Source organism: Manis javanica, chromosome 8, assembly GCF_040802235.1.
Source record: "Manis javanica isolate MJ-LG chromosome 8, MJ_LKY, whole genome shotgun sequence".
NCBI classification, from domain to species: domain Eukaryota; kingdom Metazoa; phylum Chordata; class Mammalia; order Pholidota; family Manidae; genus Manis; species Manis javanica.
The window spans coordinates 33,201,973-33,217,684 of NC_133163.1; the positions used below are offsets into that span (position 1 = coordinate 33,201,973).

General features: G+C 43.8%; 1 protein-coding gene across 2 annotated transcripts in view; it reads right to left on the reverse strand.

The window, feature by feature from the left end:
- The window catches only part of ARG2 (arginase 2), a 39,074-nt gene that overhangs the window by 20,005 nt on the left and 3,357 nt on the right, over window positions 1-15,712 (reverse strand). Inside the window, exons 2-6 of one of the 2 annotated variants that reach the window (XM_037003648.2) lie at window positions 9,468-9,540; window positions 9,300-9,391; window positions 2,823-2,958; window positions 2,473-2,572; window positions 1,543-1,615 (exon numbers count right to left, since the gene is read on the reverse strand). In XM_037003648.2, coding sequence (XP_036859543.1) covers window positions 1,543-1,564 — 22 coding nt within the window. In that variant the 5' untranslated portion in view covers window positions 1,565-1,615; window positions 2,473-2,572; window positions 2,823-2,958; window positions 9,300-9,391; window positions 9,468-9,540. Of the gene's footprint in view, window positions 1-1,542; window positions 1,616-2,472; window positions 2,742-2,822; window positions 2,959-9,299; window positions 9,392-9,467; window positions 9,541-15,712 lie in introns of those variants that run through there. The other variant, XM_017666908.3, reaches the window with a different exon arrangement.

A 15,712-nucleotide genomic window follows, 5' to 3' on the forward strand; every position in this document is an offset into this window, starting at 1 on the left:
GGAAAGGAGGCCCACAAAGCCTCAGGGCGGCTGCTACAGATGTGCCCCTCCCCCTCACGCAGCGGCCTCAGCTGAGTGTTAGAAATGTCTCCGGTGTGAGAGGCTGACACTGATTCTTCTTGTCAGGAGTCCCTGATGGTAGAATTGAGCAAGGAGCAGGCAATTCTAAGGACGCCAGCTCATTTCCTGGGTTGCAGAGGTTATTGCAGTATTAAAAAATAAGGATTGCCAGAGACTGTTAATCAGTGTAAAATTATGCTTTTTAAAAAGCCAGAATGTGTACACCAGATTTAAAAGGGCAGTATCTTTGTTTATACGTGGGAATAAAAGACCCCTCACATCAGTTAACTGTGACACAATTAGACTAAATATTAATTTATCTTTCAGCTGTGGTGGTGAACTTGGAGAGTTATTAAAATGATTAAGAAAGAGACCCCATTGAAGAACTGTAGTTATTTAACACATAAGCGTTTTGACTATTTAACCGAAGACACCATATCCACTTCACAGTAGCCAGAGGTGTATAAAGGACACTTCAACTCAAGGTGACTTCATTGTTCTTCTGTGGTTTATTAGATGACCCACCCCCAGAATGGACTCAATGACCAGCAAAGGAAGTTTCAAAGCAACAGTGGGTAGGGAATTTGTAGTTCACCTTGATTCTGTATTACTATTTCCAAGATCTACAGCTCCCTACTGCCACAGCTTTGTATTTACAGGTCCAGAAAAGACATGTGAATGGTCCTAATATGAATGTAGGAAATGGTCTCGAACAGCAGCTAGAAATATTTAGGTTAGATATAAGGAAAACCCTTCCTATTGTTAAAGTATGGCAGTTTGACACCCTGTTGCAAAAGAAGAGGTTCTCTACTGCTGTATAAATGGCATTTATCTCTGGGTCAGATTTACTTTTTGTTCTGTAAGCTTATAGTACTACCCTAATTGCAAGACTATAACTTTACATCTGATTACCTAGGGTGCTTGTGAAAATGCACATGTCTGGGTCCCACCTCAGAGCCAATAAACCAGACTCTTCAATGGAGAAACCTAGTAATCTGTAATTTTAACAAGTAACCCAAATGATTTTCATAATCAGGGAATACTGAAAAACAACGATCTTAGGCTCTGCTTACAGTAATATAAAATTTATTAACCCTAGGGAAGAAATGATTTAAAGAGAGGAAACTGGCTAGACTGATCTGATAAATCATAAACACTTCATGACTGAGTTAGGAAAACTAGAACTGGAAGAGGGAGGTTGACTGTAATCAGAGCTGCAGCGAGCACTCTGAGCACCACTTTGCAGTCACTAGCAGCTTGCTTCATGCCCTTCCTCTCACTCCACGTCCTTGCCTTCCACACACTCCACTGCAACAAGACTTTACCTGAGGACTCGATAAATCTTAAGCTGCAAATGAAATCCAAGGGATTGGAGATGCTTCCCAAGTACCAGCCGACAGTGTGCAGTCCCTGGATATGACAGATATGACTCTGAACTGGTCTGTTATCAGCCCTCATTGACATCTAAATCGAGCCACTTACCCAAACTGGAGAGCCTTTTCATCAACCCAGCTTCTCTTACAGCAGCAGGACCATATTCTACTCCTTTTCTTTTCTGTCACATAAGTTACACAGTTAGATGTGAAGGAAAATGATTGAAAATAAGACCACCTTATTCACAAAAATTCAGGTATCTGTTATACTCTACTTGGTTCCCAACAGATCCCTCTGAAAACCTGGGGCAGCATCTGCCCTTCCTTTTATTATTTTCACCCAAGGGCTGGTCATTTCAAACATTTGCAGGAATGGAGAAGAAAACTATCAAGGGAATCAGGTCAACCTTCCAAGCCTCTGGTTATGGGAAGGGCAAGGATCTGGTGTTGGGTGTGTGTAGCAGGACAGGGGAGGCGGGCTTCCAGAACAATGAGCTCTCCACGAGTGCACGTTTCTTTCATTGAAGAGAGAACAAAACAGACCCTCCCATCCTTCGGCCGAGAAAGAGACCAGAGAAATTTTCCTTCTCAGTTAATGCTCTTTCCGAGAATGGATCCTGAAGCCTTACATCCTCAATCGCTCTCCTTAATCTCCTCTCCCTTGATTTTCCACCGGGAATTCAGACCGGTTTCTCCTCCAGCCCCTCCATGAAATCATCTCCTCCCTTCCCTCTCCTCTATCACCCCAAGTGAGACCCAACAGTTTCTCGCTCCTCCGTGGGAGGCTGCAGAAACCCGATAGCTCGCTGCCCCTTCCCGCATCGCAAACAGGATGCCGTCCATCCCTTCCCAACCTCCCGATCTTCGACGGAGGGAAAGTCCCACGTGCTCTCCCGGTACCCAATCGCCGGAACTCACCCCCCCATCCTCTCTCCGCTTCTCCCCATCCTCTCCTCACTTCCCCGCGCCCTCTACGCCGGCTTTCTCCGGGCTCTGGGGGCGGAGATCCTGTCCCACCGTGCCAGGTCCCAGTTCTCACCTGTCCTCGGGAGAACGGGGCTCCGATCACAGCCACGGAGTGGATGGACTTCTTCAGGACCGAATGTACTTGGGTCCGGAGGAGACGCGAGAGGTTGCTCCTTAGAGACATGACGGGCAGCGCGCTACGTGGACCAGCAACACGCCACTCCGTGCAGCTCGCCGCCTCAAGTGAGCGCCGCCCCGGGCCGCAGCGCTTACCTACCCGCGCGCGAGCCACGCCGCGCCGTGACGTCACCACTGCCTGACCCCGCCCGGCCCCGCCCGGCCCCGCCAACCGCGTCCACCACCCACCAGCACACCTTCCGCAGGCCCCGCCCACTTCTCCGGCCCGGGCACGCCTCCGCTTACGTCACTGCGCCCCGTCCCGGGCTCTCCGCAGCGGGCGAGCCTCTGTAGCTGACGCCACCAGGCTAATAGGGGTCTGGCCAGTGAGAGGGCGGTCGCGGAGAGGTGTGTCCCTTCGCTGGAAGCGAAGTTTGGGAACCTGGCGGGACACAAAAACCAACACCCGTGCGTGGAGATCGCGACTGCACACAAATGGATGCACAGTGGACGCCGCTCAGCGGAAGGACTGGCCTGGCCGGGTCTGGTTTGGTCCGACTCCGCGTGTCCCTCCAAGACTAAGCCGGCGCCCATCTGCTCTGTCCATCTCAACTCAAGGTCCAGGAAACCCAGTCGCCCCACCTTTGGGCCTTGAAGGCTAGGAGATCAAATATAGATTAGATCTCTCTGGGCCGGGCAAAACAAACACACACCTATTGTAGGTATTTTGGAGCAGAGGAAAGAGATGGCGGGGAATGCAGTTTGTAAGCAATAAACGGGTTTTAAACTTTATTTCTCCTTTTGACTGATTTCAGTTTTTAGAGGTGTTTGCCCCGGGATTTCCTCTGCCCGAATTTACATAGAGCTTGGCTTTTAAGCCATAATTTGGCATCCAAATTTGATAGTACTCTGGGAGCCCCGGGATGCCCTTATATCTTGTAGCCAGATAATGCCCTGGACCCATGCAAAGGAAAGGCTCTGGCTGCCAGGTCTCAATTGGATCCCTAAGTAGGACACCTCTTGTACTAACTGAGCTTTAGAATGGGATACTTTGTACCCACACTGCCAGGAAATTTAGGGCCCAGACGGCATGTTCTTGGGCCTTAGCTTGGGTGAGTGAACAGATAAGATCATCTACATATTGCAGGATGGTGCCACCCTCAAGTTGTAAATCTTGTAAATCCTGAGATAAGGCCTATCTAGTTAGGTCGGGGCTGTCTTGAAAGCCCTGTGGTAACACAGTATAGGTTAACTGTTGATGGGAAATACCTGGAGTATCCCATTCAAAGGCAAAAAGACATTGTGAGTGGGGATGTGGTGGTATACAGAAAAAGGCATCCTTAAGGTCTAGGGTGCTGAACCAGGAAGTCTCTGGAGGGATGATGTAAATCCGGCGAGAGGAAATTCCAGGAATAAAATACTTCTAAAAACATAAAAGCAAAAATGAACAAGTGGGACTACATCAAGCTGAAAAGCTTCTGTACAGCAAAGGATACCAATAGACAAAGGACATCAATAGAACAAAAAGGTATCCTACAGTATGGGAAAATATATTCGTAAATGACAGATCCGATAAAGGCTTGACATCTAAAATATATAAAGAGCTCACACACCTCAACAAACAAAAAGCAAATAATCCAATTAAAAAATGGGCAGAGGAGCTGAATAGACAGTTCTCTAAAGAAGAAATTCAGATGGCCAATAGACACATGAAAAGATGCTCCACATCGCTTGTCATCAGAGAAATGCAAATTAAAACTACAATGATATATCATCTCACACCAGTAAGGATGGCTACCATCCAAAAGACAAACAACAACAAATGTTGGCGAGGTTGTGGAGAAAGGGGAACCCTCCTACACTGCTGGTGGGATTGTAAATTAGTTCAACCATTGTGGAAAGCAGTATGAAGGTTCCTCAGAATGCTCAAAATAGAAATACCATTTGACCCAGGAATTCCACTTCTAGAAATTTACCCCAAGAATGCCCCACTCCAGTTTGAAAAAGACAGATGCACCCCTATGTTTATCGCTGCACTATTTACAATAGCCAAGATATGGAAGCAACCTAAATGTCCATCAGTAGATGAATGGATAAAGAAGAAGTGGTACATATACACAATGGAATATTATTCAGCCATAAGAAAAAAACAAATCCTACCATTCGCAACAACATGGATGGAGCTAGAGGGTATTATGCTCAGTGAAATAAGCCAAGCAGAGAAAGACAAATACCAAATGATTTCGCTCATATGTGGAGTATAAGAACAAAGAAAAACGAAGGAACAAAACAACAGCAGAATCACAGAACCCAAGAATGGACTAACAGTTAACCAAAGGGAAAGGGACTGGGGAGAATGGGAGGGAAGGGAGGGATAAGGGCGGGGAAGAAGAAAGGGGGTATTATGATTAGCAGGTATAGTGCATAGGGGGCACGGGGAGGGCTGTGCAACACAGAGAAGACAAGTAGTGATTCTACAACATCTTACTATGCTGATGGACAGTGACTGTAATGGGGTTTGTAAGGGGGGAGCTTGGTGAAGGGGGTACCTAGTAAACATAATTGTTCTTCATGTAATTGTAGATGAATGATAATAACAAAAAAATACTTCTAAAAACCAAAATCAGTCAAAGTGAAGAATAAAGTTTGAAATGCATTTATTGCTCACAAACTGCAGTCCCGGGCTGTCTCTCTTTCCTGTCCCAGCAGAAGCAAAACCTTCCCTCCCCTCACCTCTTAGGTTCAGACACGCCCTCGGTTGCCCAGGTAATTTCCCATTGATTGACATGGAGATGAACTTCTCTCCACCCCTGAGGACATGCAAATGCACTAAAGCCAGGCGAGATATTCTGGAATTGTTTCAGTTTTACCCACAGATGGTTCCCAGCAAAGTATACGGGTTTGGAACCACTGGATGAAGGGGAATTACTGCTTCATTTATTATCCCTAAGTCTTACACCAGATGGTAAGAGCTGTCTCTCATATATATAGGCAGAATTAGGGTGTTGCTGGGAGAGCTAGTGGGTATTAAGAGTCTGTGTTGGATAAACTGGGATAGTAAAGGCTGAAGGCCCCTTGGGCTTGTGCCTAACGGGATATTGTTTTTGCTTTGGGAACTTAGTAGGATCCTTTAGTTCAACTATCACGGGGAGGCCTTAATTGCTCTACTGGGAATGTGTTGGTCTCAGATGTTAGGATTGAGAGCGTTCTCCCAAGTCTCTGGGCTCTGTCCTGAGCACAGCATATGTAGGGAAATCTGATGAGAGGGCCACTCTTCCAGAGTGACTTAAGTTCCCAGTTTTTGTAGAATATCCCAGTCTAACAATGGGCTGGAACACTGAGGCATTCCCAGGAAGCTGTGGGAAAAGGTATGGCCTTCCCACAGACAGCACAAAGGGAGTAAATGGCAGAAAAGTTGGCTTACTGGTAAGTCCCAAGACAGTGGAGGCTCTTCAGGTGAGAGTTCCAGAGAAGGAAGTCAGAACAGAGTAGGTGGCTCAGTAACCAAAAGGAAAGTTTCTGTCCTGTTACATCCAGTGGTACGTTGGCTCCAGTCCAGGGATGGTGATCTCCTGTGGTAGTGCCAACTGGACAGGGCTGCGTCAGGAGGCCTGGGGCTGCCTCAGACCCCTGATCCCTTTAGTTCAAGGGGCATAGGGTAGCCAAGTGCCCTGCCTTTCCACATTTTGGGCAGGCAGAGACAGGTGGCCTGTCTCTTCAGAGACATTCTTTGGCTTAATGTTCTGCTTTGTGGCACACATAGCACTTTGTTGAGCCGTCCTTGGGTGTAGCTAGGGTACCAATGGGCTGCCCTTGGCCCCTTAGGCCCTCTCTTTTCCTTCCCTCCTCCTGGTGCCCTGCCTCCTTCCTTTCCTTCGCCTGAGCCCTGGCCTCCACAACCTGCACTCAGTTGTCAAAACTGAGGTTGTTGCAGTCAGCCTGTCATCTATCATGGCCTCTGAGTCATGAACTACATTTTGGAGTTTCCTCCTAATGTCTGGTGCTGACTGGGTCAGAAATCAATCTTTCAGGATGACCCTGCCCTTGTATGAATCTAGGTCCAGATTGGTATATTTAATGAGTGACTCTTTAAATCTTTCTAGAAAGGTGGCTCAGCTCTCAGCAGACTCCTGGGTCACAACAGAGACTTTCGTATAGCTGATGACTTTCTGTCTGCTAGCCTTAATACAAATCAAATAATGGTCCTGAAACCAGCATTGGTCAGACTTACTATAGTCCCATCCAGGATCCGTGGAGGGGACAGCTGTGTCTCCTATGGGATAATTAGGATCTATTAGATGTGAGCCATTTGCAAATTTCTTTGCCTCTCGAGTTACTCTCTCTAGCTTTGTGTCTGTAAGAGTCTGAGTGAGAATGACCTGAACGTCTCTCCAAGTCAGATCATAGTCAATTGTTACATGCTGGAAACTCTCTGTATAACCAACAGGATTGTCCGTGTAGCTTTCCAGGCCTCTTTTTAAGTTAAAGTTTAGTTCAGTGAGAGAGCAAAGCTTATATACAAGCTGAGGGTCAAATTCCCTAGCCACTTCCACAAGGGGGCAGACCCTCCGTGGAGGTAATGATTGTTGCCAGGGCAGCCCTCTGGATCAGAGAGACATCTCGGGGCACTAGGGGGACCTGGAATATGGGGAAATTAGGGAGTAGCAGGGTGTTTGGGGGCTGAAGACCCCAGGGGGGTTTCAGTCTGAGGGAGGGGGCCCAGGGTATGGGGCAAAAGTAGGATAGAGTAGAGGTTTCTCTGAGGGCATTGGCTTATTTGGACCCCTGCTGTCTGTACAAGGCTTAGGTTCTGGGGTGTCTTGGGGGAGGCCTGAAGGAAGTAGAGCCAGAGTTGTTTGCATTTGTGGAGTAGATCTCCACTCTCCTGGAGGAGAAAGGAGGCCTAGACATAGGGAACCTCCAACCATTTACCCTGCCATTTGCAGAATATCTCTAACTACAGGATGGTGTTATAATTCAGGCTCCCTTCTGGGGGCTAAGTTTCCCCACTGAGGAGTTTGTATTGGGGCCAGGATGTTGTGCAGAATTTCAGCCTTGATCTCCTCAGGGTTTGGGGGTCAAAGTGTTCCCAGTATCAGAGGATGCAACCCAAGGGTCTATCACAGGGAATTGAGTATTGATTCCCCATCTAGAATGATTGGGAAGGACTAGTGAGTAAAGAAAGCCCGAGGTCTTGGGGTTATTACTCAGTGGCCTAGCATATGTCTAGTGCCAAGCAGTGTTCTGGATGGACGTCTCCACCCAGTGCAGTCATGACAGTCAGTGAAATGGTACCTTTTCACTGCCATCAGTTCCCATGTATCTAGATCCAGCCTGTGTGGGGGGAGCCCTGGCACTCAATTAGGGAAAGCCTCGGTGATCAAAGGTAGAGTTCAAGGGGTGCCTCTTGGACATCCTTGTGGGTCGGGGGGAGCAGCTATTCAAAGAATCTGGCATAGCCTTCTCCCTGCAATCTGCTGAAGGGACAACATCCTCAAGGGGCAATGCTCCTGGCTCCAGGATTCCTTAGTGACCTCACACAGTAAGTGGTAGCATTGCATTGAATGAGTGGGTGGTATCTGTGACCACTTTCCCTTATCAGAAAGGGCAGGGGTGGAGCCATTCCAATCACATGCAGAAGAAATGGAATAGGATTCTAGGGGAACAATCGTCAAGGTAACTTTGGTCTATATACCTGCTGGGTCTCCATCGGTCAAGGTTTTGGCCACAGCTACAGGTGCCAGGGTAAAGGAAGAAGGAGAGCAGGGAGGCAACTCTCAGCTAAGCCCCCAGAGTTAGAAAAAGACATAAAGAGTGGGTTCTGGCCAGACAAGCCTCCCAGATATCTTAGCCTCATCAGGGGTCCAACGGAAGAGGCCTGAATCAAGGTCTGGACCCAGAAAGACCACCAAAATAGTTGGGAAAGATCATCTCTGGTTACGCAATAAGCTAAGGCAGCCATGAGAAAATAAGCTGCTGTGACAGGGAAGAGGTTTTAGCCACAGGCTATGTTGCTTCCATAGATGCCTACATAGGCAGGAGAGGTGGATTTGCAATGGGAGGTTGGGGTTAAGTTGAACCTGCAGATATCATTGGGGTAAATGTCTCCATCCCCCTCCAAATGGAAAATAGAGCACACATGACAATAGAAAGAACTCTGAGCACGAAAGGGACAATGGGTCATAGAATCAAGGTGAGTCAGAAGGCTCTTAGCTCCCATGGTGAACCACTGGTGAAGAAGAGAGTAAAGGGAGAAATCTCAGGCCACTCTGGGAGACATTCCTGAGGAACAAATCATGACCTGCCTCCTAGGGAGGGGTCCCCACAAGGTGAGCACAAGCAGGTACTACCTCCAGCTGGGTCTGGTGGACATCTCATGTCTAAGGGGATCACAAGATGAAGGTCTCTTGGGGATCCTCCCAGAACAGGTCAGAGGGAAACCTGTCACTAGTCTTAAGATCAGTGGCTGTCCAGCGGCTGTCCTATTGACTTTTAAAAGACTATCCCCTGTCCAAGTGTTTGATAGCAACGGTAAGGGTCTTATTAGCCAACCAGCAGATACACAAAAAGTGAGGAAGAAGGGAAGAAAAGAAATGCAGTGAATAGGAGACATTCGAGAACACAGAAAAAGAAATCTCCTGCATGGACATATTAAATACTGCTTGGGGATTTACTGTGGGGTTGGAATTGGTTGTTTTTTACAGTGTGCCTCTGTTGCATGGACATTGTCTTGCAATTGGCAGGGGGCCTAATGCAATTTTCCCTGGTCTGTGACCGACTTACCCTGTCATGGGAGTCTTCTTGCAGCAAGCGCCCTAACAGCACTTAAGTGCTCAATCTGTGCCCACATATTGCAGCTGTTTTCCTGCAAGAGACTGAGAAGGAGAGGAAGGATTGATTCCCAGAGGACAGGTAGTGTCTCCAGCCAGGGGTGAGGCACTTGCAGCTTACCGCGAGTAGTGACCCGAGTCATGGCACCAAATATGTTACTGGGCTGAGTTTCTTCTCCTCAGTTCTTGCCCCACTGAAACAAATAATTGAAAGGCAGAGACACAATAGTGAAGCAGAGTGAAGGTTTTATTTGAATACACTCCAAGGAGGGTGGGGGCAGAGTCAAGGAAGACGAAGGCCCCGATCCATTAGGTGGGTGGCCTTATTACATTCTGATTAGGTGGCACCTCTTTGATTGACAAGGTGGGGTTATTTGATTTACAGGTCCATCTACATAGCCATCCCTCTCAGTGAGCATGTCCTTTCCAATGATGAAGTGTGATTTGGGCTGTTCAGTTTTGTTCAATTGTGCCCACATTGGGACCTGGCTGGCACTGCTGTGGCCTGGTCCCAATAGGCAAGGAAGTTGTCTTCCTGCAAAGCCTTTGCTGTCTTCACATGGGACCCCCCAGCTGGGCAAAGTTTGGGTGTTTTTTTTCTTTGAACCTTATCTTCCCCTTCTCCTGCTGCTCTTATCTTTCTACCTAACATTCCTAACAATATGTGTGGTAAATAAAGTATGTGTGATAAATAAAGTAGCCTGGCAGAGAGTATGTATAGGGGAGAACAGCATTACCTAGTGCAGTCAGGGAGATAAGAGGGACAGGTGTTGAAGTACTGTGTAGGTGGGATAAATGGCACTTAGCTGTAGATTAGGGAGGGGAACAGAAAAGGCAGAGATTTTAAACCTGGATGAGGAATGGTGGTACTAGAAGTAATAGTTCTGAAGGGATTAATAGTCCATCAAAGTAGTATGAAAATTACTTTAGATTTAAAAGAAATCAGCAGCCAAACAAAGAAATATTTAAAAGAAGAAAAAGTTAAGCAGAGCCGCCAAAAATACAGCTGCCAGTGACCACCCTCTACCTTCCCAACTCCCCTACCGCCTGACTTCCTGCCCCACTGAGGGAATTTCCTGACTGGGAAAAGATTGACCTCAGCACCAGAAGTGTGAATTCAGCTGCCTGTTAACTTCCAAAGGCCCAACAGAACTTTCCATACTTTGAAGTATGAAACCTTAATCCTCCTGCCTTTTGTTAAATTGGTGTACAGAGCTTTATTCTGGATATTCATAGAGTTACTCATTACTGAGCAGCTTCCTTTTCTTTTGTTAATCTATTGTCAGTTAATTCGCAGGCCCAAACCATGTGAGCCTATAACTGTGAGGAAAAGACTTCCTCCCAACAGTATTCAACACTGGCAGCCTTTAAATATAACCTAGGTATCTTTTTAAAAATGCCCCTGTCCCCATCCACTGTGTTCCCCTCCCCATCCATTCTTTTTAATCATCTGGGATGGATCCAGACAACAGTTTTTAAAAGCTCCCTAGGTCATTTAATATGCATTCTGGGTAGAGAATCCAGTATTAAGGGTTATATCTTTCAGTGTCTCTCAAATTTTAATTTGCAAGCAAACCTTCTAAGAATCTTGTTAAAACTCAAATTCTGAGTCTGTACGTCTGTGGTGAGACCCAAAATATGCATTTTTAACAAGCTCCTAGGTGACGCTGATGCAGCCGGTCCACTTACTACACTTCAAATGGCAAGGCTTTCTTTAACCAGGTTCTTTCACCTTTCCTTTTAAATCTTCAGAAACATTTTCACATGAAGGTAATTTACTTCCTAGGCTTCACAGTTGTGGTTTGCTTCACATCACTTAGAGAAATCATTGCTTCCAACTGTATGAAATTGAACTGAATCTGATAGTCTAACTGAACTTATATGTCAAATCTATGGCCGTCAAAGTAGATTCACCTTTTTAACTAAACTTTAACTAAACTTTCCCACAAATTTGTTTTATTCCATCCCAAAACCTTTGAGTGTACAAGGACATAAGTTATCTTGATGTTACAAGGGGAGAGAAACCTTCCACATAAAAGCCAGGTGAGTTCCTTGACTTAAATTGAAAATAGTAAGCTTTACTGTTCTAGATTGCCACAAGATGGGGATGCAACTCCATGGGTGTGTATGTGTGTGGGGGTGGGCAGAGAATCTCTGCTTTCTGTGCTTTTCTATTTTTTGCAGGTTTCTTTCTATTTCTGTGTCTATTTTTCCTTTCTTCTCCGGTTGCCTATTTTTTCCACTGTCATTCTTCCTTACTTGAAATAATTACTAGTGATTTTCATCAGAGGGGAAAACAATAGGGTGATGCTAAGTAAATTAGAGTAGATTAACATAATGGAATACTACGTAGATATTTTAATGGTGCTTATAAAAAGGAAAATGTTTGCCAAAACATCAAATTTTAATTACTGTTAAATTAATGAAACAAGGAGGCCCAATAGACTAAGGTGGTTCTAATACCTGACCTGCCTACATAAGCAAACCAAAACCTAAGTCTGTAAATGCCTCAAGGTTAAGAAATCTAAACTTAAGGACAACCAATCACAACCAACCAATTAGGCTTTCCCAAAACACACAACCTTAAGCTATAGCCAATCAAATAATTTTCTTGCTTTGCTTTCACCTCTTCTCCATAAAAGTATTTCCCCTAGGTCTTGTTAGTGGAGTGCTCCTAACCACTTCCAGTTTGGCACTGCCCTACTTGAACCAGTTTTTGCTCAAATAAACTTAAAATTTTTCACATGCCTAAGTTTATATTTTAACATTACAAAATGGTATATATATTATGACTACAATAATTTTAAAAAGTACAAAAACTAAGGATGGAAAAGTAATATGTAAAACTGAATGGTTTTTAGGTTTGTAATTTTTTTGTCTCATTCAAAAATTTTCTGTATTCCATCGTCTTTCAAAACTAAAAACATTAGAATAAAAAAAACCCAAATGCTTGGAAAAATGATTTATTTGTTTGGGTCGCAAGTGGGTTTCCTCTTCTATCCAAAAGTAGAGCATTCCTATGAAACCGTGAGCAAAAATGGCATAAAGTGAAGAAGCAGTTACTATTCATTTATAAGGAAAAATCTTTGAGCATTCCCAGACACAAAGATAACCTCTCTTAGGCTTTAATGATACTTTAGGATGCATTTTGGTAACACATCTTGGTAATAGATGCACAAAATAAATGGAGATAAAGCACTGATGTGCACAGACACAGGACAAAGCTTGGACAGCATGATGCAGAGATGCTGAGTGTGGTTCCTGGAAAAGTGCTGGGTGGCACGGTGTTACTCACCACCTTGGGTGCCTGCTGCCCCTATAACAGCTTGCTGCAAAACAAACACTGAACACTGTTTTTGCTTTTCACCTTTTTTCATAAAAGCAAAAATCCTCTTAGATTTCTTTCAGTTAGTGAAAACAGGTATTAATGTGGGTCTTTCATAAAAGCACAGTGGCGTAACAGGAACTTCCAAAAAACAGGATACCTGTATTTTATATAATTCCAATTTGATGTTGGGAAAACCTAAGTTATTAAAAATGGACAGGTAATAAAAAATTTTAAATAAATTTTTTATAAGAGTATTGAAAAACATCAAATACCTAGAAACAAGTCTAATGAAAGATGGGCAAGACAGCTGCAAAACAGTGCTGAGAGAAATTAGAGAAGACCTAAATAAATGGAGAGATATACTACATTCATGAGCTGGAAGACTTCACAAAGATAAGATGAGTTTCCCCTATACTGATCAATAGAGTCAACACAATCCCAGCAGGGCTTCTGGTGAAAATACAAAGAACAGCCAACACAATATTGAAGACAAAGAAAAACACTGAAAAACAACACTATGAGATCAAAACGTACTATAAAGCTTCAGTATTGAGACAGGTTGATATTGGTACAGGAAAGACAAAATAGAACAACAGAACATAAAAGGGTCTGGAAACAGATTCACAGAAATGTAGTAACTTGATTGATTTACGAAAAAGGCACCTTTGCAATCAGTGGGGAAAGGATAGTCTTTTCAGTAAATGCTGCTGGGGAAAAATACCAAAAAGATCATTGACCCTTACCTCATATCAAACAAAAATTCAAAATGGATCATAGGCCTAAATATGAAAGATAAAACAATAAAGTTTCTAGGAAAAATAAAGGGACTAGAATATTTTAATGAACCTGAGGCAAGTAAATTTCTTGAACATGACATAAAACAGCACTAAGCATAAGAGATAGCTAGATTAGACGTTATTACAATTAAAACCACTGTTCATCGAAAGACACCAGTAAACATGAAAAGGTGAGGCATAGCATAGACTGTGCATTGTACTGCCTGGAAGATAACATCTCAATTAAAATTCTTTCAATGGATTTTTTAGTGAAAAAAAAAAAACTTTTGCTTTTGAAGGATGGAATAGACATATCTTTCCCTATCCTTCCCACTAGGAACAGCTAAAATCCTTGGACATTTTATATAAAACTAACAAAAGACTGAAAGGTAGAGGGAAAGAGACAGACTGACTAGGGATCCCAGCACAACATAGCACTGCATTCCCTCGGTGTCCTTTTTGCCTCAGATATCCCAGACTGGGCTCTGGAGGGTGACAACCAGGAAATTCATTTTGAAAACCTGCTGTCTCTAACCAAAGGACAAAGTAAGGAGAAGCCTCTAAGAGAAAACAGACACTACTCTACTCGAGCCAAACACTATAGAAAAAAACTGCACCCCCTACCCTCACCCCTCCTAGCAAAGGTCAAGTGGAGAACCTAGATTTCCACCTTGCCAGGCTCTAAAGAGGAGCCCCACCCTGCCAGTGGGCTGGTATCAGAGGCTGAGAGGAATGGGACTTTCATCTCCCCTGAGGGGTAACAGCTTCTTCCAGCACTACGCTATGGTGTCAGTGGAGAACATATAGGGAGACTGGGCTGCCACCCCTACCCCGGATGTTACAAGGAACCTCCTCACTAAGTGTCAGTGGAGGCCAAGTGGGGAACTTGGCCTTCCACCTCTACCTGGCAGTCATGTGGTAGTGCTCCTCTTCCCCTGCTGGAGCAGTGTCACTGGAAGCCTGCTATAACAGAGGATTTAAATAAGATCCAGAATCTCCTATCCAAAATGCCCATGTTCTAATAAAAAATCAGCTATCATATCAAGAACCACAAAAATCTCAACTTGAATGACAATAGCCAGTCAACAGATGCTAATACTAAGATGACATAGATGATAGAATTATCTGACAAAGATTTTAAAGCAGTCATCATAAATATGCTTCAATAAACAATTACAAACATACTTCAAACAAATGAAGAAACTGAAATTCTCAGTAAAGAATAGAAGATTCAAGAAGAACCAAATGGAAATTTTAGAATTGAAAACTATAACTAAAATTAAAAAAAAAACACACAATGTTTTTGGATTCAACAACAGAACAATAAGACACAGGAAAGAATTAGTGGTCTTGAAGACTGAACAACAGAAATTATCCAGTTGGACCAACAGAGAGAAGACAAACTGGTGGAAAATATGAACAGAGCTTCAAAGACCCGTGGAACCATAACAGAAAAAAACCTAACAGTACTGTTATTTGAAACTCAGAAAGAGAAGAGTAACAGAGTGAGGCTGAAAAAAACATGAAGAAACAATGGCTGAAAACCTCCCAAATTCAGCAAGACATAAACATAACAAAATTCAAGAAGCTGAGCATATCCCAAACAGGATAAACCCAAAGCTATAGCATGGTCAAACTTCTGAAAACTAAAGACAAAGAAAAAATATTGAAAACAGTGATTAAGAAACGACACTTTACATTCAGGGGGAAAAATTCAAATGACAGATTTCCCATCAGAAACCATGGAGCCCAGAAAGAAGTGGCACAGTAATTTTCAATTGTTACAAGAAAACTGTCAACCCAGAATTCTATATGCAGTGAAAATATGCCCTGTGAATGAAAGGGAAATCAGGACATTCTCAGATGAAGGAAAACTAATAAAATTTGTCATCAATAGACCTACCTTAAAAGAATGGGTAAAGGAAGTCGTTTGAGCAGAAAGAAAATTAAAGGAATCTCAGAACATCAAGATGGAAGAAAGAACAATGGAAAAATAAAAACAGAAATATGAATAAACACAATAGACTTTCTCCTCTTGATTTTTCTAAACTAACAGTTGAAGCAAAAAGTGTGGCACTATCTGATGTGGTTCTCAATGAATGTAAAGGACATATTAAGACAATTATAAATGGGGAAGGGTAAAGGGAGGTAAGGTTTCTATACTTCACTTGAATTCATTAAATGTTGATACCAGTACATTGTGGAAAGTTGTGAAATAATAGAAAATATATATATTGGTCTTGGACCCCAGTTCCTGGCACA